Here is a 25,846-nt window from a genome sequence, read left to right on the forward strand (position 1 = left end):
ACAGTGCCTTGATAAGCTGGGGCACAGAGCTGGCGAGGATTTGGCTCTAGAGTTTCCCCTGTCGATGCTGTAAGGAGTCACAGGCTTTGTAGGCGGTTTCGGGCCTTGCCCTCCTTCCTCCTCACCCGTCTGCCTTCCCCCTCGCTGCTGTCGCGGGGGGGGGGGGTCGGCTCTGCACACACGCTGTACGCTGACCCGTGCCTTGCTGGGAGCGCATCCGCCCCCACCCCGGGCTCTCCCCCCGCTAGCCTTCAGGAATCGGTAGTTACTAGCAGCGGAAGAACCCGCCGCCCCAGTGAGCGACGAAGCCTTCGCCGACGCTGAAGGCGCAGGGGCGCCGCGTCGCTGTCTCCGCCGAGGAGCAGCCGCGGCGGGGTCTGCTCCGCCGTGCCCTTCCCGCGGAGCCGGGCTGCGGGGCGCCGCTTGACTTCACCGAAAGCGAAGGCATCGCGAAGCGCCGGCTCCGCGCCTCCCCGGGCCCCGTCTCCGGCCCGAGGGGCGCGGTCCGCCGCCGGCCGCTCTCCGCCCGGTGGCGGAGGCGGTGCCGCACACGGCGGCGGAGCGGGCGGGCGCACGGGGGCTGCGTGCGGCGGCGCGTGAGGGGCGGGGCGGCGCCCCTCGCGGCAGCTAGCCCCGCCCTGCCGTGCGCCGTCCCCTCCAATAAAGCGGCTCCGGCCCTGGCTCCGCCTCCTCCGCTCCGTCCGGGGCGGGGCGGGGCGCGGCGCGACGCACGTGGCCGAGGTGTGTGGGAGAGGGGCCGCCGCGTGCGGCCGCCGTTACGTAACCGCGCGGCGCTGAGGCGGGGGCGCGGCGCCTCACGGCGGCCTGCTCGGCAACCGGCGCCGGCGCTCCCTGGCGGGGCTGGCGTGTCCCTCCTTGCCCGGAGCAGGTAGGGCCTGGGGTGGGCGGGAGAGGCGGTGGAGGGCTCCGAGGGGCGGGAAGGCGAAGCGGCGGCCGCCCGGGAGCAGCTGGGGTCTCTTGACTGATAATCCGCGCCTGCTTCTGCGAGCTGAAGGCGCTGCCTGACCGTAAGACGAGGAGGCGCGTGTCGGAGAGTAGCGCAGGAGAACGAGAACCAGCTCGAATGACCGGTCGGTTCAGCAGTGAGGGGTGGGCTTGCTCCTCCCGCGTTCCCTTGAGGCGGTGTTTGTTTTTCCTGCAGAAGACTCGCGAGGCCCGCCTCCTGCACCGAAGGTCAAGGGTCCGAACGTGCTGAGGAGCCAGGACGTGGCGGTCGATGCCCCTGCGTGGTAGTGTTCTGCGGATCAGAGATGGACGTGGGCAAACTCCCATGCGGCAGCTCGGAACGCGGCGCGAGTTGGGCACCGGCTGCCGCTGCTAGGGCTGGGGACGAGCGAGAGGAGGCGTTCGGTCCTGCCGACTCGGGGAGGCAGGAGGGAGCGCATCGGGGGGATGCAGGCTTACGTTGCACGATGTGTACGGGAACCAACTCTGGCGGGAAACGGTTTAACGGGCCAAACTGCAGCAGAGCTGGTTTCTGCAGCTGTGAATCAAACGACTGTTCAGCTGGAAGTTTCATGCGGCAAAGCAAAGTTAACAGGTAACTCTTGACAGCGTGTGGCACTATTGCTTGAATTGATGTGCTTAACTTCAGCAGAGAGCTAAAGTCAGAATCAAGGACCTGGCGTAGCTGTGATCTGGAGTTCTCCGCAGGGCTCGCTTACTTCAGTACACCAAGGAAGCTTGCCTGAATCACAGACCGTGATGTTTATAATGGTCTCGCATGTAGATTAGATTGCTGCTGCCTGGGTCCTCATAAGCTGTTTGCCTCGTTCTTAGATTGGCTGATCCAGATATGTCATTGACCCTTTTGTGGCTTCTATATATACTTAATCTAAAGACTGCATTTAGCAGTAGTAAACCAGAAATTACTTAAATATTTTTCCCAAAAGTTCAGGAATTCAATGAGGTGCTAATTTCTTTTTTTTTTCCCTAATTAAAAAAAAAAAGGGCAGTATAAGAGCTGTAATTTATGGAATGTTGAACTAGCACGTAAAGCTAACATGCAATACTTGAACTTATTTAGTGATTTAATATAGTAAGAGTATGATACTAATAAAAATGCCAAATGTACAGAAGTTATTTAAAAGAACAGTGTTTGTATCTCATCTGTAGGGTTAGAATGAATCTGTGTTTTGAGGATATTGACTGCTTATTTTTCAGTCAGTGAAATAAGCAAAAGTAAAAAGAGGGAGATTTTGCCTGTTAATAACCTTGCAGCTGTTGAGGCCAATGACTCTGTTAAAGGTACAATGAAGACTCCCCAATCACATGAGAAATAAAATCTTGGCATCAGGTGTATTTTGAGGACCTCATGTTTCCCTGAAGTGCTTATAATCAGACACAGGCTTCAAGGCTAGAAAGACTTCTGTATGTAAAGAATCAGCATCTATTCATGACTTTAATACCGGTGAGATTTAGAAAATCTAGAGCAAACATCAGCTTATTTTTAGTTGCTAAGCGTCTTAAAAAGCAGATTGGTTATGATGTGACTTTGCCATCCATGACATGTTGGAGTTGGAAAGAAGAAAGGTAAAGGAGAAAAGATTAAGTAGCAAAGAAGTGAGAAAGATATAAGAGGAAATGTAGTGAATGAGCATTAGGACATTTCCAGATGTTCTGTGACTCTGCAGCCAAGCCCATAGAATGTTAATTTAGTGAATAATTTTAATTAGTTGACAGAAAGGAAGCTCCTATAGCAGAAGTCTCCATGACAGAAAGGAAGCTCCTATAGCAGAAGTCTCCAGTAAAGCTTAACCTCTCTTCTACAGTGAGCAGCTGAATTGGAGCCAGTCTCACAGAGATCTGATGATGATGATCCAAGAAATGAAAAGGTGTTTACCTGAAGAGAAAAGGAGTTCCAGCAAGCCCAGTACCATCAGTGCTCTCAACTATGCCTTGCAGTGTGTCCAACAGATCCAGGGTATGTCTGGAAAAAATCTGGAAGTGTAGAAGCTGTACAGCAGCTTGGTTTGAATAGATGTGTCTAGCGACAAATAACATTAAAACAAATGAAAGCATTCCAGTTATCCTACAAACAATTGACTTTCTGAAGCACTGTGGGGTTTTGTTTTTGTTTTTAAATATTCATGTTATCTTTTGTATTGAAATGCCCACCTACTGCTTCTCTTTTCTTCATCCTGTAGCTAATAGGTGCCTATTAATAACTTTCTGTGTATATTGAAAAAACAGCATTCCTGTCCCACTTTGAAAAATTATTGCGTAGTCTGTGTTTTCCCACAGAACTAAGTAGCTAAAGTAGTTCTTTTGCCATCGTGTTCTGTGCTTTCTACTTCCTTATGCTCATTTTCTGTAACGTAAGTAGGTCACTCCAACAGTATAATCAGTATTCTTTTTTCCTTTGTCACTACACAGACCTTCCTCATCTCACCTTGGACTTCACCAAAAAGATGACAAAAGTACAAGGGCTGTAAGAAATACTTTCAAAATAGTCTCCTTACTGACTTCCTTGTGTTTGTTTTGCTTTTCCTGTTTTTTTTTTTTTTTCAATTAGCAAACAATGACTTTTTCCAGGCTCTGAATGACCGAAGAGTGTTTCAGACAGATGTGATGACATACAGCATAGAAGAGTTGATGGCAGTTGCGACTGAACACACTCCAAAAAACACTGTAAGGAATTCAGGCACACTCAAGGAGTTCATCACTTGCCGTTTCACTATTTAGTCTCCTTACATCGTTTTGTGGAAATAGAATGTGTAAAATTGAAAAGCCTTTAAATTTTAGCCAGACAGGCCTTTGTGTGTTTAACGGTAGATCAAGACTACTTCTTGTCTGTGCTGACTCAGGGTACTTAACAGCAGTAAGTGAAGAAATACCTATTTTTCTTTTTTTTTTCTTTTTTCTTTTTTTTTTTTCTTTTTTTTGCCAGAAGCAACAACTAGCTCTTTGAGAATCTTATTTGAGAATTCATTTACAGCATAGTAATCTCTTGAGACAGACTTAGCAGAATGTTTTCAAAGCTGATCAAGTCCATAGTCGTGGGGGACTTCGGTTTCTATTTGTACTCCTGGATTTAATTTTTTTTTTCTTGATTTGCAGTATGTGTCACGCTTTCTGGCTCTGCTTCAAAGAAAAGAGTGTTTCTTGAGATTCAGTACTGTTAGATGCCGTATCAGAAATACTGCAAATGCTTTCTACTTGAAAAGTTCTCAGAATATTTTTTTATATGGAATTGTGGTGAATACTCTGAAATTTGGGGAGAAGCATGTGGTGTGATAACCAGTCATTCTGGACAATGGCAAGCATCACTGTAATCTGTTTCACTTTTGATGTTGCCGTCTTATTAGCATTTGTAAATCGAGAGTAAGCTACTATAGCATTGGAGATGGTAGTTTATGCACGACTTTAATTGGACGCTAACTTAAGAACACGTTTTTGAACCTCTGTCTCAGGTTGTGGTATGTGGTGGTTTTGGGTTGGTTTGTTTGTTTTGGGGTTGTTTTTGTTTTGTTCTTTTATCCTTACAATATTGCTACCATGTTTTGGGGGAGGATTGCCTTGAACAATGTTTGTTTTCCAGGACACATTTGTGGCTGTGTTTTCCTTGCTTTCTGGACGCATAGTGCATATTTCTGAGCAGGCAGCATCCATTCTAAACTGTAAGAAGAAGGTCTTGAACTCCTCCCGGTTTGTAGAGCTGCTTGTCCCTCAGGATGTGAGTGTGTTCTACACACACACCGATCAGTCCCACCTGCCGCTTTGGAACATGGAAAGTCAAACAGGTGGGACTTGGCAATGCTCTTCAATGCTTTATGTATCTTTCTGTCTTTGCAGAATGAGGATAGAATTCATTTCATTCAATTCAGTTCATTTTAACTGCTTATGCTAGCAATATACGTAGGTCGCGCTTGTTCGCTTTCCACTTTGAAAACTTGAGTAGCTATGCATCTAGTCCTAGCTAGTCTCCTAGAGGCTTAACTCTTACTTGGGGTAAGTAAAAGGCAGATACTTCATTGTTTTGTGTACCATCTTACTCATTGCAAATACTGCTGCTTTTTAAAAAGAAACTAAAGGTCTAATTGTGGGTTTAAAGTTATTTAATCTACATTTTACAGTTGCTTAGGTGCTTTGTCTTTATGGTCTGCTTGCAGCCTGCTGTGAACATAGCTCACTGAACACAAGTTTTAAGCTGACTTGCTATTTAGTGCTGGATGTGCCTAAATGGTGACTTTTGAGTCCTGTGTTATTTGTGAGCAATTCGGGTGTAGCTTGCATGCCAAGGCCATGTCTTGTGCCCACGTAGCTGTGGGGCTGTTCCGGCATCAGAGCTGGGAAGTCCAAAGTCCTTGCTACCAAAGGATGTGAGACATGAGAGGCTGCTAATGCTAACATGCCAGGGATTCCACAACTTGGAAGCCAATCATGTGTTTACCCAGCAGAGCAGTGGCACCCCTATGGAGTTGTTATTTTCTTGCTGTGAACTGTTACTGAATTTTCCTCTCACCATAACTCTGTATATAGTTTTTGGCACATCGCTTGTAAAGCCAGGAATTTTCGCCTTTCCTTTTCATAGTGATGAACTGGGGAAAGGAGTTTTTTAGATCATGTGTTTTTTCCGCTGGATTTAGTTCCAGGTCAGCCATTTCTCCAAGAGTGAGTGGGCTGGAGAAGAGATAACGTTTGAGGTGGGAGCAGACTGTTGGAACAGCTAATTCACTAGCTAATAAAGAGCAGGTTGTGAGACTTTGGTCTTGCTCAGAAAGTCTGGAGAATACAGAGTTTAAAATAGTTTTGATAGGTGTGACCTTTTTAAGGATATTAACTGATACTTTCAATGTGTGTTTTTCTTATTAGCTTCTCTGTATGAATATGCCCAGGTGAAATCCTTTTTCTGCAGGATCAGGCAAGTACATTATTATAGTTTTATGTTTGTGAAGGCTGGGCAAAGGGTACAGTACTGGGCAGAAAGAGTGTCCTGTTGTTACAACTGACCAGTGTGAGCTCGTGGAACTCCATTACAAAATAGGCTTATTGTGTTTAATATTGGCATCCAGCAGGACATTTTGGATATCTTTCCCATAGCGATGCTTAAACTCGCATGGGGATAGAAGGAAAACTGTGCATACATGTTTCTTTTGGACCTATCAGTTTCCTTCAGTACTGTTGTGCAGGAGAAGAATGATCTTGTGAGAAATTGCTGCTTCCCCTTTTACAGTTTGAGAATGGAGGCAAAGGGTGTTTTGCTTAAGATTGAGAGTTTGTGACAGAGGCAATAACAGAAACTCAGTCACCTGAGTCCCAGTATGAAACCTGAATCATGAGATACTACTTGCTGTCACTTGATGCAGTTTGTTGCTTTGTGCCTGGCTAATCTTAGTGTTAAAAGAAGAAAAAAAAAAATTGAGATTGGCCTGTAATCTTCAGTGCAGACTCGGGTGGTCTCTTGATTTCAGTAAGAATTGTTTCCTTCTGAGCAGATATAATACTTACTCCATCTTTCAGTCGATCATTGATTCATTCATCTGTGTTTCAAAAACCCGAGCTCTAAAATCATCTTTGTCTCTTGAATTGTTTAAGGGCACTTGGAATAAATATAGCAGGACAGATATCAATTCTAAGTTGGGGGAACTGTTTGTAGGATACATAAACATTTTGCAATAGTTTTTCTTCAGATTTTCATATGACATCTCTCCTTCCTTTACATAACAGATCCTTTTGATTATGTGGGCTTCATGAGTAAAAATATTTTTTCACAAGCACACACTAGGCTTAAGTATGAAAATGGTTTTTTTGTGGGTTAAACTTCCACTATATCCAATTTTCATTTGAATCTCCCCCCCCCCCCCCCAAAAAAAAAGGGGGAGCTGTCAGTAGTAGTTTTTATGACACTGACTTCTCTCTAGAAACATTTTACAAGACTAAGTGTGGAATAAGAAAGTAATTTTTTTGGACATTATCATTTACACTAAAAGTTATCTCAATTCTTTCTGTCAGAGCTGGGTAAGATACTGCAATTAGGTGAAAAAGCACTTGCAACAGAAACAGGCAATCACTAATGCAGTTGTTACAAAGCCCTGCTTAAGATCTCATCATCTCCTGTTGTGTGCTGCTACTGCTCACACGTGTTCTAGGAAGACAAGTTCTCATGGGAGGAGGACAATCAAAGAACAACAACTACTTGTGAACCGAGGCTGGAGGAGTCTTACTTATGTAGGTCAGTGAAACAAAACTTGAGACAGACAGATTTTTTTTTTTTTTCCCCCCCTCCCTAAAAATGGTACAGAATAAACAACAAACAGAAAAAGAACTGTTTAACTTGAAGGAGAACACAAGACCAAATGAGTGGTTCTCATGAATACATTTGGACTGAGAATTAAAGGTGGTCTTTAACCATTAGGGTAATGGCATTCCTAGAACAGCCTCTGAATGCAAGTATTGGAGGCAAAATACCTACTTGGTTTTAAGGGGAGCGAGACCAGTATTGCTGAATGTGTTGGCCTTGGATCGCGAGGGAGTGTGCGTAGGACCTCAGGAGATTTTGATTACCTGGGTCTGTGTGCTCAGCATAACTTCTCTGTGCAGGGCGCTCAGCCCTGGCATAAAGTATCCCAGGTTTTGGAACCAGTGCGTTAATCCCTTTTACTTTTCCTCAGGGGTGGTAAAGATGAAGAACGAGAAACGTGTTGTTACCCCTTCCGAATCACCCCATACTTGGTCCATGTGTGTACTTCTGTCCATGTGGATGCAGAATCCTGCTGCTTAGCTTTGGCTGAGAAAATTCACTCTGGATATGAAGGCAAGTCAGGAGACTTCAGTGAAAAAAACAAGCCAATAGGAAAATGCAGTACATGGAAGTCTGCTTCCTTTGTTTAGAACTTGTGCTTGGGTAGTCTCACCCATGTAACTTTCGGTTTGTGTGTATGTGTATGCATGTGAATGCAGAACATGTGTGCCTTCTTTGGAAGGCCCTGAAGCGTTTGACCTCTTCTCACTATTTTTATTTTTGAGAGAAGTCTGTAGCACCTAAAAATTTGTAATGTTTCTGTGAGTTACTGGTCGGAAAGCAGTGAACAATTAAAAAATTCAGGAGCCGGTAACTCTCTATCGTGAGCAAAAGTAACAGTTAGGTTTTCTGTCTTAGTGCATATTTTATTTCAGTAAATATTTCTTTTTCTATTAGCTCCTCGAATTCCTATGGACAAAAGAGTCTTCACCACCACTCACACCCCTGGATGTGTTTTTCTTGAGATAGATGACAGGTGAGATTTGAATCTTAAGGCCTGTGAGGTGTGTATGGAGAGGTAGCAAAAAATCCTTTGGTGATGCAGCTGGAGACCCAAGTAAAGTAGTTGAGCTGTGCAGTTGGCAATAGTTAAGTTAAACAAAGTACTTTTGTGTTAGTCCACTCATGGAAAAACATCTAGAACTCCACGGACCTAATCCCCTTTGTTGACTTAAAATGTGAATTAAACAGAACTGCAGTCAGTTTTCGTTATCCAGGGCAATGGGGACCTGTGGTAACACAGACAGTGGAAAACCCACACAATGCAAAGCTCTGGGGATTGCAGTGTGAAGATACAGCTGTACTGAGCTGGGTTGAATAAATGTGGCCAGACTAAAGCTGTCTCCTGCAAAGCCACAAGACTGTTTCTATAACACACTTTGCAGTATCCATGTCAGATTTCTTACTGACACTTTGCCTGTGACCTGTTTCTTCAAGATCCCTTTTTCTTTTTTTTTTTTCTTTCCTATAGACAAGCACAAAACTGCCTGCAAATGTGAAAATCTGTTAGATCTCCAGGCATAGAAATGTTTGTCATTGGTATTTACATGTCTGCATTGCACTGGAGGATTATTAGATGGGCTGGAAAATGTTCTGTAGCCTTAGTTCATGCCATTGTAGATCATGCATGGGGACTTAACTGACAAGCAAAGGATTAAGGATGTAAATACTCAAAACTATATTATAATCAGTGATAATGTGTTTGGGTTTCAGAGCAGTGCCTTTGTTGGGTTACTTACCTCAAGATTTAATTGGAACATCCATACTGATGTATTTGCACCCAGAAGATCGTCCTTTGATGATTGCTATTCACCGGAAAAGTAAGTTTAGTTGCTTTAAAAGGAATTTCTACTGGTTTTAACATTCTTCATTATCATATTGCTTGACGTGTGACTGATCTGCAGTCTAGACAAAAATAAATTAATTAATGAATTAAAGCAACTAGTTTGAGATCAAAGCAAATTCAAACCCCAAGTTTTAAAAGACCCCAGTTGTTAGTGTTTGTACTTGCACTACTGTGTCATAACATAAACTAAACCTTGTTTCTTTTTTTTTTTTTTTTTCCAGTCCTGAAATTTGCTGGCCAACCCCCTTTTGAACATTTACCTATTAGATTTTGTACTCAAAATGGGGATTATGTCATACTGGATACCAGCTGGTCCAGTTTTGTGAATCCTTGGAGCAGGAAAGTAGTGTTCATCATTGGCCGACACAAAGTCCGGACGTAAGTCAGATATAGAATTGATCTATTAAAGTGCTTTTCATTGAATACTCTGCAAAACAAAACAGTCTCAGTACTGAACTAGAGACGTAATGTTGCTCCTGCAGTCTATGAGAACTACCTAGCATCTGTCTTGCAGCCCGTTCCATCAGAACAGCATTAGACTTGTTTATTAACTATGAAAATAAGTAAATTACTTTGAAGTAAAAGGCAAAGCCAACTTTTTTTTAGCATATGTTTTTGCACATGGTTGATGTCCAAATACTGTGACAATGGACGTGTCTAAATCAAAATATCAGTTTTAGACAAGCCGAGTAAAAGCTAAAAATCAATGTGAAAAGTAGATAACTAACAAATAATTAGTTGACATTCATTCATGATTGGCTCACAAAAAAACCATCAATTGACAGACATATAGCCAAAATCACCTTCTGGCTTGTTTTTTTCTGGAACATTCACTTGATACAGTATCTAAATATTTACCAAGGTAACCTCTTTTAAAAATGCATGTAGTATTGAATGTGCAAGTTAATTTTTCAGATGTTTTTCCTTAGTTGCCAAGAGATTTGGAAATATGACTGTCTGCCTTCCTCTTACCTGGTTTCTTTTCTAGGAAATGGCTTTTTGGGATGGCCTTTTGACTTTTTTTTATGGGGTGTGAGTTTGTCTTCTGAGAGAAGGAGGCAGAGGGGTAGATGCTTGTCAACCTTAACTCGTGTCACTGTGCTGCTGTACTGACTTCCCTGGGATTTCACATAAAGCACTGCTCTCATAGCACTTGCCCCACTACCCTAGCAGAGCTGCTAGTGGAACAGATGACATCCCTTTGTGTTGATTCAGCGAAGCAGTCAAAATAAAATAATGATAATAAAAGGAAGAATCTGTTCTAACTCTGTTTATGGCTACCTTTTCTTCATCAAATTAAAATTAATAGTGAAATTTTGTTGGCTGTCTCCAGAAGCCCTCTGAATGAAGATGTCTTTGCTGCAAGAAGTAAAGAAACGAGCAGTGTTGAGAAAGAGATAAGAGAATTGCAAGGACAAATTTACAAGCTGCTTCTGCAGGTAAAGAAGATGAAAGAATTTCAAAACGCCAGCTGGCCTTCTGAATGAGAGGCTAAAGAAGCTTGGGTCTGTTTAGCAGACTACTTTGGGGATGATCTTTTAAAAGGCCTGAAAGGAAAGTTCTAATGGAGACGGGCTTGTATGACAGCATTAAAAATATGGCTCTGGGTAGCCCACCTGATTAGAAAAAAATGTTTTGTTTGACATATTTGCCAAGTCTTTATGTTGAAAGATAAAGCTGCATCCTGAAACAGCTTTAAGCATGGTAGAGAATTTTTCCCAAGCAAGTGGTAGAGCCCAGAGCAATACTGACTTTTCACTTAATTTTCTTTGTTTACTTGAAGTTCTGTGTTGCAAAGTATGTTGTTCCCTCTTTTTTGTTCTTCAAGAGGATGATTTTTTTAATTACTTCCCCCCCCCCCCCATACAGCCAGTTCACAGCAATGTTTCCAGTGGTTATGGAAGCCTTGGAAGCAATGGCTCTTATGAACACTATATCAGCATAGCATCTTCAAGTGACTCCAATGGGAATTGTGCAGAGGAAATACAGGAACCAGTAAGTCTATAAATGTCACTGCCTGCAGAGTAGTAAAAATACAGTTTTAAAAATGACAGTTGTTACTGTGTACATATGCACTACTCATCATGAATTTTACTGAAGTGGGAAGAAACAGCTATGTTCAAGCTAAATGTACTTAAATTGGTCAATTATAGAATGCTGGCTTTTGGTTTTTGCTCATTTTAGTCAGCAAAATTAGGAGCAGATAACTACTATGGTAGTTCACTAAAGTAAATTGAAGACTTGCTTAACATCAGCCTTCTCAAAGAACCAGTGGACTTAGAGAGGAAAAAGTGGAAGAACCATGGAACCAGAAAGAGGATTGATGCATGTGGAGGGGTTTCTGTTTGCTTGGGATTTTCTGTTTTGTTTTAAAAAGGGCACTAGAGGTACAGTGTAGACTGCTATAGAAGAGAGTGGAAACAGTGCTGTCCTAAAACAAGCATTGCAATTACCTAATTTCCTTGTGAGGCTCCTGGGTAAGTCATCAGCTTATTCCCACTCTCAAGGCTTGCGTCAGTGTTAAAACACTCAAATGCTGAGGCTGTTTGAGCTTTGTCATATAGTTAATTTAATTAAATTAACCACGATAATTAGATTCATTAAATTTACTAATACCAATAGATACCAGGCTTAGGCTGACAGTCTACTCCCTTTCAGTTTGGAGAATACAAGAACCCAAGCCCATCTTAATGGTCTCCTGTGGCCTCTTTTTATTCATTTTATTCTGACTTCACATTTTCATGTATCTCAAGATGACATTGCAACAAGTTTGTGCAGATGTCAACCGAATAAAGAATCTGGGACAGCAGCTGTATATTGCGTCAAGGAGCAAGCCACAGAATGGAAATGAACAGGCTGTGAGCTCAGAAATTCTAGGAGGTAAGTTAATGTAATTATGATCCTTAAGGTAACATGAACTCCTGTACATCTATAGCCATGAGTTTGGCTAGCTGGTGTTATACTGAAGAACTTAAGATAGCATTTTAGCATGGCTTAAATGTGGGAAGTGGTTTTGTTGTTTTCTGTTTGGTTGGGGTTTTTTTAAACAATCAAAAACCAAACAAACAAAAAAACAAAAACCACCCCAAAAAACCCCTCAGCAGATGCAATAACTTTTTACGGCTCCCTGAGATGTGGAGGAACATTTTTGTCTCTTTCTAGGTTAATAGACTTTTACTTTTTTTTATTTTAACATTTTCTAGTGAAAATGCAGACTTGCTTTGTAGCAAGTATAAGTCTACTATGGAAGCTTCCCTTAGTTGCTTTATGTGGACTCTCAGAAACAATCCCTGGGTTGGAAAACACTCCCCCACTTCCCACTGAAGTAGTGGTTTAGTTACTGAGTGCTTAATATTATGCTAACGCACATTATTTGCAGTCAGTACCTAACACAAATATATGGAGAAAACCGGATGTTTCCTCAAATATCATAGGAATCTGTATTAAAACATTTTGCACTGTGATATTCTCTACAAAAGTTACAATTAACTTCTAGCCTTGTTGAGAAGAGGACTGCACTGTGAATGTTGATACTACTCTGACCAGTGTATCTATGCTATGAAAAGCTGTAAATTACTGTTAAATAACAGATTGGATTCTGTGATGTGTAAATTGAGAGAAGAGTAATGTTACTTGCAGCTTTGTTCACAATTTAAATACAATATTTTTTTTCTATGCTGTTTTCTTTGTGTTTGCTAGTTGTTCTGAGTCAGTGTTTAAGATGTTGTGTGGAGTTTTTTTCTTTTTAGGCATTCTTTTCCCCTTCTCCCTCCCCTGCCTCGAAACATGTGAATTGAGATGAAAACACAGAATAACTTAGTAATGAGAGCTGTGCTGTCATAGGCCATATATCCCTGTATAGTATATATGTATCCCAGTGTATATATATACGTGTGTCTTGGTGGGGGTAGTGTTTAGATGCCTTTGAGAGCAGTCTTTGAGGATTTATTCTTTTCTAGGGAAGAGGCACGCTGCTTCCTGTTTTCTTCAGACATTGAGAAGTGATAGCACAGAAGAACCAGGCAATGCATTTTATGATGATTCAAAGAAGACTCCACGTGTTCCTTCCTATCAGCAGATCAATTGTGTTGATAGTATCATCAGGTAATAAACTATGAAGCTATTTTAGTGATACAAGTTTAAGATTAATTGGTGGAAGGTAAATATCCAAGCAGTTTGCATTGGTCTAAACTGTCTGAGTTTTGAGTTGTGAGATAAATTTTGGGATTGTTTGTAAAGCTTTCTGCCTCTCTGGGCAATCCATCCCCAATGCTCAGTCAATCTGAATTACACAGTAACAAAGAATTTAGGGCCTAAGATTCTGTTTGCAACTATTGATGTTTGTCTGCTGCTAGTTTCACCATTGACGCAATAGGAGTTTAAGAGAATTTCGATGGGCATAATATGTCAATGTCTTCTCAATGTACGCTTTGAGAACATCCATATAAAACAGAAAGTTGATAGAATTTATAAAATGTTGGTATTTTTTAACCCAGGGGATAATGTTGTCTTTTTTCTTTTTTCTTTTTTTTTTTTTTTTTTTTTTAAAGAGTAGTTGATAGATTTTATTTAAAATACTCCTTGGAAAGCAGATACGTGTCCAGAGCTTTCTGCAGTGAATTTAAAATACTAGTTAACAACCCCTGGATCTCCAGTTTGGATTGTTCAAATGTTTGTCTCTCCAAATGGAGAAAAAACACAAAGTAGGGAGAGCTTCCTGTGATACGCTTTTATTTCAGATATCTAGAGAGCTGCAGTGTTCCAGCATTGAAAAGGAAATGTAAATCTTCTGCTAATACATCATCGTCATCTTCAGAAGATGACAAGCAAGTCCAGCAAAGTCAGCAGGAAGCCAAGGCATTGGAAGGTAACACAAAAGTATACTGACAATCATAATAGAACCGAAACAACTAATTTATTTTTTTATATGCCACTGTTGTACATTCCAAGGTTTATGTCCACTTTTTAAATTATTGTCACGCTAACAGCACAAATATTTTAGTTATGTGGTAAATATTTGCTTACCTTGTCTAGAACTCACAATTAAGTGCAAGCTACAATATTAAGTCTTTGAATGTAGAACGCATCAAAAGAACTATTGTTTGTTGTTGCTAAATGAACCTTCTGTTGCTCACTCATTTTATGCCATGCTTAGTATGTGCTAACATTGCACTGGCATATGAATATTACATTTATTTGTATATAAGACTGTCTTATTTAATAGTCTGCGTAGTTACTGGTTGTTTCTGAACGAGTCAGACTTGATGAATTGGGAGCATAGTGCTTGGAATGAAATTCCATGTAGAAACTTTGTCATTTACTAATAAATACTGCTATCCTTTCAGCAGTTAATGCCCAAACTCCAATATCTGTTGATCGGGAAGAGATGCTGAAAGACCAGACAACTGCAGGCATGGTGGGAGCTCCTCTGGCAGACCTGACCCTGTCCAACAAGGCTCCAAGTGTGGTGTCTGTCACCAGCCAATGCAGTTACAGCAGCACTATAGTGCATGTCCCACACCCTGAATCAGGTACTGTTCACACTCGCAAAACACTGACTTGACTCACTGATTTTTAAATTTATACAATGTTTCCAGACTGAAGTACACAGATTGTCCATTTGAGATAAGTTCTCGTGAATATGAACTCTGAAATATAATTAGGGTATTTCTAGGGACACTGTGAAGAAAACTTGAGCCTGGAAATTTTTACAGTAGTTTAATAAAACCTAGTTTAACAGAGTGCACTATTTCCTTTCCCCTTTAACTTCATCACATGTATCTCAAACACAACAATGTGCTTTTCGCCATTGAGGATTAAAACGTAAATGACTAATGGGCCAGCGTTACTTCATTTTAATGCAGAAAGAAGCATAAAAATTACTATTTAACTGCTGTTGTACTAAGAAAGTATGAAGAAAGAACTGCCTCTGTAACTTCAAAGTGAATTTGAAGTTTTCCGGACCACACAAAGTAATTTGCTCAGTTGATGTTGGTGTAACTATATTTGAGTGTAAAGGGTGTTTTCTCCCCCTGCCTCTGCAGCCTGTATCTGCTCAGTAGCTCAGATGAGATTGTTTTCTATGTAACCCTCTGGGTGTTGTGGGAGTTCACACCAGAAGGCCAGAGCAAAGAGTGAGTGACTTATTTTCTTCCCTCTTCAAAGAAGTGACTACAATGGAGGATACTACTGTTGGAAGTGAACAAATTGAGCTGCCTCCTGTGAATGCTCAGAGTCTCACTATGGTACCTGAGGACTTAAAGCCAGTTGGGCTAACAAAAGAGACATTGTCAGCCCACACTCAAAAGGAGGAGCAGAACTACGTTGACAAGTTCCGCCAGAGGATCTTGCTTTCTCCATTTAGGACTTACCTTCAACAGGAGAGCAGAAGTAACAACGGACGTTCCTGTGGCCAAGGTAGGCAGCAGCTTTGAGAAATAAAGACTTATTAGATGACTTAACAAAGACCAACCTAGCAGTGGAGTCTGGTTCTCCTTTGTATGATTTAGCGAGTATCTTACGATGGCTGCAGAGTACTTCCTTTGAACTGCCAAGGCTTGACAACAGCATTGCCCACACAGAAGGTCTGCTCCATCTTGGATGTTGCTATCTTAGACTTTTCACAAAGCAGATAATTATTGGAATAAACCCTGCAAATCCCAAGTAGTTTATTGCCTCCCCTTGAAGGAATGTAAGAGATCTGATTGGGATAAGCCAAAACGATGGATAAGAAAATTGATGACATGAAGGAAAATATTGTAGATATGTCAGCAAATCCATCACTGTGGTGTATGGAAGAAATACCCAGAGGAAAGTCAGCTCTCCAAATAAGCCACACTCAATTATCTGGATGCTTTTCTCTCTTTTTTTAAATTTTTTTTTTTATTTTTTTCTTTTTCTGCCTCCTCCCCCCCCCGCCTCCCCCCAGGTCTGTCATTTCAGTGAATGTGTCTATTTTTCTTCCTCCTTAGGAGATTCCCCTTCAAAGCAGATGAGCCCAGCTAGCTGTAAAAAAGGCAAACATGGAAAATTCAAGCGCCAGAAACCTCAGAGACAGCCCTCAGATAGCCACTCTTCTAGTAAAAATAGAAATAGTCTTCCATCTGAGAAGAGAACAATTCAGAAACAGTCATTCTCTCCTTCAGAAGTGTCCTATCTGAGCTCCTCCAGTATGAATGTCCTTCCCCCTCTGGGATTTCCTGTCTATTCGGATCCACTATCTAGTTTTCCAGCCTCTTCTGTAGGAGAGGAGCTTGTCCTTCACTCGTTAAAACCTGAGTCCGTGTCATCATCACAACTATGCTGTGAAGCACAGTCATGCCCAGCGCTTCATCCCCCAAACATAGGCATGTTTATGGCTGTATTTTTTCAGGGTTTCCCCATGTATGCCCAGATGCCTCAATACGTCTTTCTTCCTAGCCCTCAGTATGTTTATCCCCCCTCTTCATATCCATGCACTGCACTACCTCCAGCCCCCCCTCCTTCTGCTCCATCACCAATAGCACTGCACTCTGTGGATCAGCCCTTTCCAGCCTCTTCTGCCACATCCATGGAGGGCCAGCGTGACCAAGCCCTACTGCTGAGTAGCTCATGGAGCAGTTCCCCACTTCAGCTGAATTTGCTTCAAGAAGAACTGCCAAAACCTATGGAGCTTTCCATTAGTACTGATGTTAGAGCACGTGCAGAAGCTAAATGTGTAAGTAAGAGGAATTTTTAATGTAGAGGAGAAACTCTTGATGTTCACGGTGTTCAGTCACCAAAACCAGTGATGATGATCTGTGTTTCAGGGTCACCAGATTTTGCTAGCTGCTTTTTCCAGTGACTGTGCTATGTAGACTGCAGGGCACAAATAGCACAGGAGGCGAAGAAAGCTGTTTATACTTGCGCCCATGGGAACTTGTAACAGTACAGTGTTGGCACTTAGCAAATGACAGAAATGTAAGATCTTCTGGTCTAGGCTGCCACAAGCTGCTTTTGCTCAGCATTTTGGCAGCAGCCTTTTCAATTAAATTGTTGGCAGGAATTTTGGGTTTGGGGCTTTTATGCATGTGGAACTTGGTTAGTGCTGCGCAATCCGCATCTTTTTTCACCCAGTCCCACAGTCTCTGTGGAGAACCAAAACAAAGGGAAGATAAACTTCTAATTACTCCCTCTGTCTCCCAGGGATGCAGCTAATGAACGAAGAACAGGGATCCGTGTGGGTCGGTTTCCATACATGGGCATAGAAAAGGCCTCTCCAACTTCCGCGGTAAACTCAGAGGCAGGAATCTGAGCTCTGCAGGCAAGGAAAAAAATGTTGGCTCCTGAATCCAGATTGGGCTGGAAAGGCTGGATCAGCTGAAACTGCAGGGTAGGGTCCTGAAAGGGGAGTTGGTCTACCTGTAGCTGCTGAAGCGGTGAGCTTCACATAGTGAATCAGGGGAAGACTCTCTCATTTTCCCTGTAGCGCACCATTTCTTGATGTGTGTGGCTGCTTCATGCCATCTAACAGGACACGAAGGGAACTGACTCCTCTCTTGTCAGCAGAAAATATTAACTTAACGCAACAGTACAATATCTTGACCCAGTGGGGAAGGATCTACAGCAGAAACCAGTAAACTAGAGTCCAGATGTTTGTTGATTTCACCCATGAAGAGTGTTATCCTGAGTTCTAGACTGCCATTCATTTTCAGAGCTAGAAACTCCAAACCTATTGAATTGACATGAGAACTTAGTGAACATGTGACAAATTCAGTAAATGCACAAACTTCCTTTTTCAAACTTAAATGTAACTTCCATGGATGTGTTTGTTTTGATTTTTGTTTCCAGGACAATGATCCAGAAGATGGTGGTAACAGTGCTAGCCATTGTGCTTCTAGTGAATTTACTGACCGCTCGCTGTATGAGGACTCCCAGTTGGGTACAGGTTCAGCAGCATTGGGCAGTGGATCAGCTTTGTCTGGTTCTTTAGGCTCTGGCTCCAACGAGACTTCTGGTTGTGGCACAGGTAGGGAAGTTCGAGATTTGGATGTTTGGTGCTTTGCTGCTAGATGGCTTGCTCACATGTTGGTAATTCAAAACAAGATACTGTAATGAGAATGGGAAATCCCAGTAAGAGGATCTGTAGTCTTTACTTTTCACCAGCTTTAAGTGTTTGAAGCCAAGTTTATTTCAGTAGTTAGAAATGGGAATCTAAGAAGCTATTCCTTTAACCTGTAAGTCACTCTTTAATTTTGTTCATTATCGCTTTTCTCTGCATTAGATACTGGCTTACATCTTACTTGAGTAAAGGTAAGTCTGCCTAGAGCAGGACCTCTTGAAAGAGAAGCAGAGAAGTTGACCTAATTAATTTTGAGAAGAGCAAATAGAGCTTTGGGGATCTTGAGTAACTTAATAGAATGCCCTTTATCTTTGAATTCTCGATAGGTAGTAATCACTTGCCAGAGCAATCATCTGGGAGTACCTGTGTTCGTATTACAGAACGAGCTTGCAAGAATACACTGGTGTTCTTTTACTTTTTGTGCTGAATTACTAGGATTTCTCAGGCATCTGCATTCATTTTTTTCATGGTAATTGTCAACAGGTAGTGGCAAAAGCAGCAAGGATTTTGCCAGTAATGATTCTTCTGAAGCTTCCAAGGAAGAGAAGAATCAAGAAGCAGAAGAAAAAGGGACAGCTCATAAATCCAACCATGAGTCAGCCAGGGTGATGATGGATCACACACCTGAGCGAGTTCTAATGACTTACCAAATGCCTAACAGGTTGGAAAACTTCAACAATTTCTGACATGTAGTTTGGAATTGTGCATAGAACTGTAGAATTAAAAATGAGACCATGGAAATAATGCACATGCACCTTCTTGGAGTTTCATTAGTATTAATTTACTGTTTGTGTATTTTACGCCCTGGTTATTTCCTTTTGTCTATTTTTTTTTTTCCCCCATTTCTCCCATCAGTTAAAATATGGTAATGTGTAACCTTTTTGCTGAAGTTAAGGGGATTGTTTATTGTCCTGTACTTTGAATGCATAAGGGGGTAAAAATACTTAAGTGTTATTTGCAAGTTGCTTGTAATTAGCTTATATATAATTTGTAATGAGATTCCACATTTAAAAAAAAAACCAAAAACCAAACCACACAAAACAAACAAAAACCCACAAAAAAACCCCACACCAAACAGCCAAAAATCCCTAACAAAAATAACAACCAAAAAAACCCTGACAGTTAGACCAGTGTTGAAAAAAGCAAATAAGGTATAACAGTGGCTGATGCTGCCTATACTGGTGGAGAGACTCTCCCAATGTGATTATAATCAGTGCCTGCCTTGCTTCATTTAGTACAGCTGTGTTCACAGGTGTCTGTTACTTGCAGAATTAAAGAGGAAGTTTTAAAGGAGGATCTGGAGAAGCTGATAGTTATGCGAAAGCAGCAGCCTTGGTTTACAGATGGGCAAAAGAAGGAGCTTGCAGAGGTGCATACGTGGATCCGGACCCAGACTGTCCCGCTGCAAATCAGCACCCAAGTAAGGAGTTGTGAAAGGAATCAGCAGCTTAGTCATGCTTTGGCTAGCTAGAGGCGGTGCCATTTCTAACCAACATGATCTTATAGTGCTGGGGTCACTGATGTTTATTACTTGTAAATATAAGAAGGAAATGAGCTGGAGTACACTAGCCAGATGAGAAATGACAAAATACAGGTCTTTCCATTGTATTTTTTGCAAGATACGCAAATTCTGTGTAGGAACCACCTGTAGGAAAGTTCCTTCAGTCACACCGTTGGATGAATGGGAATAGTGTCACACTCTCACATAAGAGTCCATACCTAGTGATGTTTTTTCTGTTGGTTTTTCTGTCTTTTTGCTCTTTTTCTTATGAAGTTGATTGCTGCTATGATTGAATAGCACCTAACACTGGAATGTTATTGAAGATTAGAGCAAGTATGCTCAGCAAGCTGAAAAATGCTCATAATCACAGAGGAGGTTCAGGCATCTAGTAAGAAACACAAAAATAGCTGGCTTTTTGTAGGTGGATTCATTCTTTAAGAACTTTGGTATCTTATGCCTGATAATTTTAACTGGTATAACTCTTGGGCAGTCTGATAAACTACTTCTGATGTATATTAGTATGTGTTAGAGAATGTCCTAATTAGTTTAAAGTGCTCCCAGGTGCTATGGAGAAGAAAAGAGCAAGGCAGAACTAGTCCCACCAGTATCTAGAGCTCCCAATGACAAGTTGTACAGAAAATGTCAAGGCAGAGTGGGCTGCATTCATGTACTCATGCAGCAGAAAAATCTAATGCCTGTTACAGTACTGCATGCTCTATGTGCTAGTATTTTCAAATGTGGCGTTCTGAGCTGTGGTACTTATTCTTAGAGCAGAAAAATTGAGAAATCTCTGTCTCTGGAACAAGACCAGAAAACCAGTCTTTGTTTTCCTAATACCTTGTTGACAAAAATCTTGTGTGTCCTAGTGTGGTTAGGACCACGTGTTTGATTCAGATAGCAAAATGATGTCCAGTGGTCTCGCAGAAAATTCTGTTGAATGTTTACATCTCAAATGTTATGAGATGTATTGGTATGCAAATATAAATATTTGATATCTGAGGTGCTAAAACTGTTCCTAAGCAGTAGGTCATGTTTCCAATATAGATTGTCATTTTGCAAATGCAACCAGGCTTCTGACAGTAGAAAGAAATGCAGGATTTCTATTTTAATACTTTATTTCAATATCATACCATTTCTCAAGAACAAGAAAAATCTGTTCTGTCAATACACTCAAGCATTTCAGCCTTCTTTTGTTGGTCGGTATTGTTGCTGTTCAGTCTACAGTCCAAATCCTTAATGAGCAGCTTGCTTATAAAGCTGAAAGATAAGGCCTTCAAATTCAAGGAAGTCACATGCCTTTTTATCTCAAAGCTAAAACTGTATGTTCCACTAACCAAAGAATTCACTTCTGAGACAAGATAAGTTGGAGGTGCAAGTACCTGCTTCTGAAAATAGGGTATCTGTATAATCTCTGCTTTTAAAGAGATTTCAGCCCATTGGTGAGAGGTTTCAGGAGATTGCAACATGTCATGCTATCAGGACTTGACTCTGAAATATACTCCTAAGAAGGAGAATTTAAATTACTATGTTCTTGTTCCTTTTTAAAGGGCTGTGTTACATGTGACATCATGGAAGCGAGTTGTGAGGCTGCAATGGCTGATGACAATATGGAAAACAAGGGAAAATAGCCTCCACTCCTGCAACGCTGAAGACATCGGCACTTGTGTCAGTAAAACTGCTTGGTGTAATTCCCGTTCTCTTTTCCTCTGGCTTTGCTACATACTAGTGGTGAATCTATCTGGCTATCTCTTGCCAACATGAGCAGTCGCACATGTGAAACTAAATCTTCCTCCATTACTCCTCCACTCCTGGCATGACTTTGAAGACAATCTTTCACTGGGAGGCTGTTTCCTTTCCTGACCTCACAGACTCGACGCAGAATGGGTTATGTTTCTAACTTTCGATTGCTCGATGATGAGCAAATACAAAGGTGTTTTGGTTTTGGGTGTTTTTTGTTTGATCTTGACAAGTAAGAGTCTGAAAAGATGCAGTGATTAAGAACCTATAGTGATGAACCTAACAGATCAGAGCATGTTTACTCTCCAAGTAAGGTATACGCGTTGAAACCAAGCTACAACAGAGTGCTCTTCACTTTTGTTTGTTCAATATTTAAAGGACTAAACTGAAGATCCTAATATTCTGAGGCTCTTAAATCACTGTAGCTGGTTTGAGAATCCAGTAGTCTTTTTAATGAGCAGCTGAAAACTGGCCAAGTTATTCTGCATCAAAATGCCTTTCACCAACTTGTGCCCATCAAAAAAATAAACTGAAGTGGAAAGAAGCAAAGCTATTCCCTATGTTTTTCATTATAAGTGTGTTGGAACCAAGCTGGCTTATAGCTTTTGCTTTTAAAGCTGTGTTTCTCAAGATAGGTGTTTTAAAATTAATTGAGGGTAGCTGGCTTACAAATCTGTTAGAGATTAAATTCTAAATAGCAATCAAAAAAAATAGAAGTAACAATTCAGGAGTTACTTCCTTATACAGGATCTGCTTTTTAATAAAATACACATGAAAAAACCTTTTCTAACAAGGCACTATGGCCTAGTTATCAGTTCAAGTAGCTACATGCAATCTTTTATCTTACATTGCTACTGCTCTGGAAGGCTGACTTGTATCTTAATTTTTTTGTTGTTGTATTAGAGTAGTTAGATGAGTTGAATCCAGACATAGCAAATAGGAAATTTTGAGCCATTTCCCTGTTTTGTTTTTGTTGTGGTGATGCCAAAAAGAAAAAGAGATTGAGCTTCATTTCTTCTGTTTTCTTGAGAAGTCATATGTTGTGGGGCAAAACTTGAACATCAAACCACATATTTATTATTTCTTATCACTGTTGACTTCCTGTACCAGTTTTAACCTCTTTCTTCAGTCTCTGGCTGTTGAAATCCATGGACGAAAAATGAGTTTGTGCATAGTGTGAGTTTGTTGTTCAGAAAGTGGTAACCACTTTCCCTTTCAGTTTGTAAAAGGACTTGTTCTCATATTAATACTTCTAGCTTAAAGCTGAATGTCTCAAAGTGCTCTTCAAACAGGACGCGCTTCATTAAAACCTAGCAAATTTTGCCTGATTTCCCCTTTGTTTATCAAAAGCTGGATGTAATCAGATTTTCTTTGTGGTGTTATTAATCCCCTTGGCCTTCTCCACAAAGAGTTTTAGAATGTGACATGTTACTCACCCTTTTGTTCTGTGTAACTCTTCCTTTTCTGCTATGTGAAGGATTTTCACTTTTTCAGTTTCATTTACTAGTAAGCTTCAAGTTGTTGAGTAAGTTAAAAATACTGTGATCTGCAAATCATTGAAAGAAAACTGTATTTATCTAAAGGTTTTTGTTACTTTTTAAAATCAATTCATTGGCAATCTTTTTCATTAAAACTTATTTCAAGTAAACTTATTTTTACAGAATTTTAAGTTTTCAAGGCTAATTTGACTCAGGCAGTGTTCTTTTTTTTTTTTTTTTCTCCTACAGTATGCTTGCCTGCCCTCTGTATACCTATTGCTTTCTATTTATTCTTAAGCTGCTTTTCTTTCTTTGTCTTTCAGTTTTTTCAGCTTGAACTTGTTTTTTCTTAAGTGTTGTAAATCAGCAGAGGTCCTCACATCCTCAGTACTTTTTGTGTTCAAACTTTAAACACCTCTTAAAATAAGAGACTTTGGTAGGTGTTTACATATAGCAAGTTATGTATTCAAGTAGGAAAATGTGGGCAATGCCTTATACCTGTCCTAGTGTTTCTCCAGCACTTTCCAAATATGGTATTCTGCTTTATAACCACACTACCTAAAATACTTGCTCTAAAACATGTAATATGATGCTTTGAGTATAGGTTCTTTTCTTAATCGGGAAGCTTTTTAACTAACTAAACTGTCAAATTAGACTGATGCACTAGAATCCATTCTAGTTAGCTGTGCTTAAATTAAAATGACTGCTTTAGTGTATTTTGAGACTTAGTGAAATAGATTAAGTTGAATACTCCAGGTAAGGACGGCCATCTCCTTCAAAATAGTTTAAAAATGTAAGCCAGAAGGAAAGCTTAGATAATCAACCCTTCTGCTGTACATAATTTCTACTGTTTATTTCCTGAGTATGAAAATGAGATGGTTTGTGATGTCTTAGCAGGCATACGTCATTCATTTTATAAAACAGTGAGACTTCATTTAGGAGAATGGTAATATGTACCTAACACTTGAATAACGCTTTTCATCCATAGGTCTGGAAAGATGTCAAAAAGATGACTATCATTATCCCAGTTGTATAAAAAGAGGCAGAGACACAAAGGACTTGCACAGACGCATAGCCCCAGCTCATAACAAACCCAGGAGTATAATTTGGGGATCTTTACTCACTGTATCCTGTGCTGTCTTTGCTACAAGTGGTCAAGATTCTGACCTGTATGTAGAAACTTGATCGTATTAAATGTGTTTCTTGTCTGGAGATGTTAACCCTTCTTGTACCACCTACTACTATGAATTTGTGCCCAGTAGGATCATATAGCAACATAAATCCTAGACAGTTTTTGTAGTGCTGTGAACACCATACCCTATGACCATATATAAGGAAGGTGCATGTGCCTAGGAGTTTGAATTCAAAGTTTGTAAGCCTGGTTAAATCTTAAGTGCAAGATTCCTTGTCTGGGACTACACTAGTCCTGGGTTACGGAAAAAATATGGTATGGGAGAAGAATATAAGAGGAATGAAGGGGTGAATCAGTGCCATGTGTGATAATGAAACTAAATTATTTGCCCAAAAACGCAAATGGTCTTGGCTGCAAAACCAGGTTTAGGACAAAAAACAGTTTCCCAAGCTACTCTTTACCCCACTAGAACCACAACATTTTGCAATCAAATGCCTTATTAAGCCTTTTGGGAAGGACTTCATTTCCGTAAATTTTCAGGAACTGCTAGTTTTTACTTCAGCTTGTATTAATCTTTCAGTCCTTTTGTAGTTTGCTGGAGTAGTCGAAGTGAGATCCAGTTCTGATCTGAAAGACCAATGGAGCAGATACTGCAGCCAGATTTGCACATGCTGTTTTGGCTATGTGACTTTGTTTTGCCTGGCATAATTAAAATGTTGCAGACAGTTTAGAGCTGCTTGGAAGGTCACTTTTTTTGGTGATCAAAGGGAAAACACACAAGTACAGTAATGATGCAGTTACTACCCCCTGTGGGGGCGTCAGCAGTTTGGAAACCCTTGGTGGATTTTGCTGGCAAGTTTTTTTTTGTTGTATTCATAAATATAGAATTATGTTTTTAAAAGATGAGTTGATGAGCAAATATTTTCATGGCATTGCTATGAACAGGGGGGACCCCAGTGTATTTTTAGTGTGTGATAAATATTCGCTGAATGAGTAATGTATTGATAAGTTTATCTTCCAGCTGAATAGAGTTTTAAATCACAATCAAATGAATTTTTACATCAGTTGATAGGAATATTTTATTGAAATAATATTCAGCTGTGGTTGAATTTACAGTTGTGATTTTAACTGTACACTTTAAAGGAGCATCTGTTTTTATAAATAAAACTGAAAAACATGCTGCAGAGAACGGTTTAAAGTGTGTGTTTACTTTTGTTGTTTGGTAATTTCTAGAAAATAAACTTTTAAGAAAATATTCATTACACTTTTCTGACTGTACATAGGCGTTGAGGTTGTGGGTATGGTGAAAATGGTGATGTAGTGGCCGTTCATCCTGTTTTGTGTGGTTTTGTGGGTTTTTTTTATCTCACTCTACCTTGCCCACTTCAGGATGTTATTTCCTTTCTAATTGCATCCCATGAAGAAGGGCAAGTACCTCTTGAATGTAAAGGATTTTATTTGGATGTGTAAGCTGTTGGGGTTTGGCATGCAGGATTTAAAGCTTCTGTCTGTGCTGATTTTGTTAAAAAGGTAAATAATAAACACTCTGGGAGCATTTTGGCCCCACCATGCTAAAATTTGTGTTCTAGGGGAATTACAAAGAATTCATAGGTTTAATTCGCAGGCATGTCTCAGAGCAGTAAAATTCTTAACTAATTGCAGAGAAACGATTTGTTCATCTTTTTCTGCTTTAAGGGACGTTAGAGAGAAGTGTGGTCGACAGTGCTTAAAGAAGCCTGCAGGAGAAAGGCAAAGTCACTGCAGGGAGTACAAGGTACAGAACAAAAGATGTAGCATCTTATTAAAAGA

General features: G+C 40.6%; 1 protein-coding gene across 6 annotated transcripts; it reads left to right on the forward strand.

Moving 5' to 3' along the window:
* Window positions 1-31: 31 nt before the first annotated feature.
* PER3 (period circadian regulator 3) lies at window positions 32-25,286 on the forward strand. 6 transcript variants are annotated; one of them, XM_076356351.1, is made up of 23 exons: window positions 32-69; window positions 1,163-1,561; window positions 2,793-2,944; window positions 3,536-3,651; window positions 4,562-4,763; window positions 5,836-5,884; window positions 7,635-7,777; window positions 8,162-8,240; window positions 8,978-9,084; window positions 9,332-9,488; window positions 10,444-10,549; window positions 10,980-11,105; window positions 11,864-11,990; window positions 13,070-13,214; window positions 13,850-13,977; window positions 14,456-14,641; window positions 15,276-15,527; window positions 16,082-16,806; window positions 17,919-18,096; window positions 18,673-18,850; window positions 19,459-19,609; window positions 21,238-21,355; window positions 23,894-25,286. In XM_076356351.1, exons 1-22 carry the CDS (start codon window positions 65-67, stop codon window positions 21,316-21,318), a joined length of 3,792 nt encoding a protein of 1,263 aa, XP_076212466.1. In that variant the 5' UTR covers window positions 32-64; the 3' UTR covers window positions 21,319-21,355; window positions 23,894-25,286. The 6 variants fall into 6 exon arrangements, 5 of the variants coding, with proteins under 5 accessions (XP_076212466.1, XP_076212465.1, XP_076212469.1 ...); XM_076356350.1 differs by having other exon boundaries at window positions 21,238-25,286; XM_076356354.1 differs by having other exon boundaries at window positions 16,613-16,806; window positions 21,238-25,286.
* The last annotated feature ends 560 nt before the right edge of the window (window positions 25,287-25,846 follow it).

Source organism: Aptenodytes patagonicus, chromosome 19 (assembly GCF_965638725.1).
Source record: "Aptenodytes patagonicus chromosome 19, bAptPat1.pri.cur, whole genome shotgun sequence".
In the NCBI taxonomy this organism is placed as follows: domain Eukaryota; kingdom Metazoa; phylum Chordata; class Aves; order Sphenisciformes; family Spheniscidae; genus Aptenodytes; species Aptenodytes patagonicus.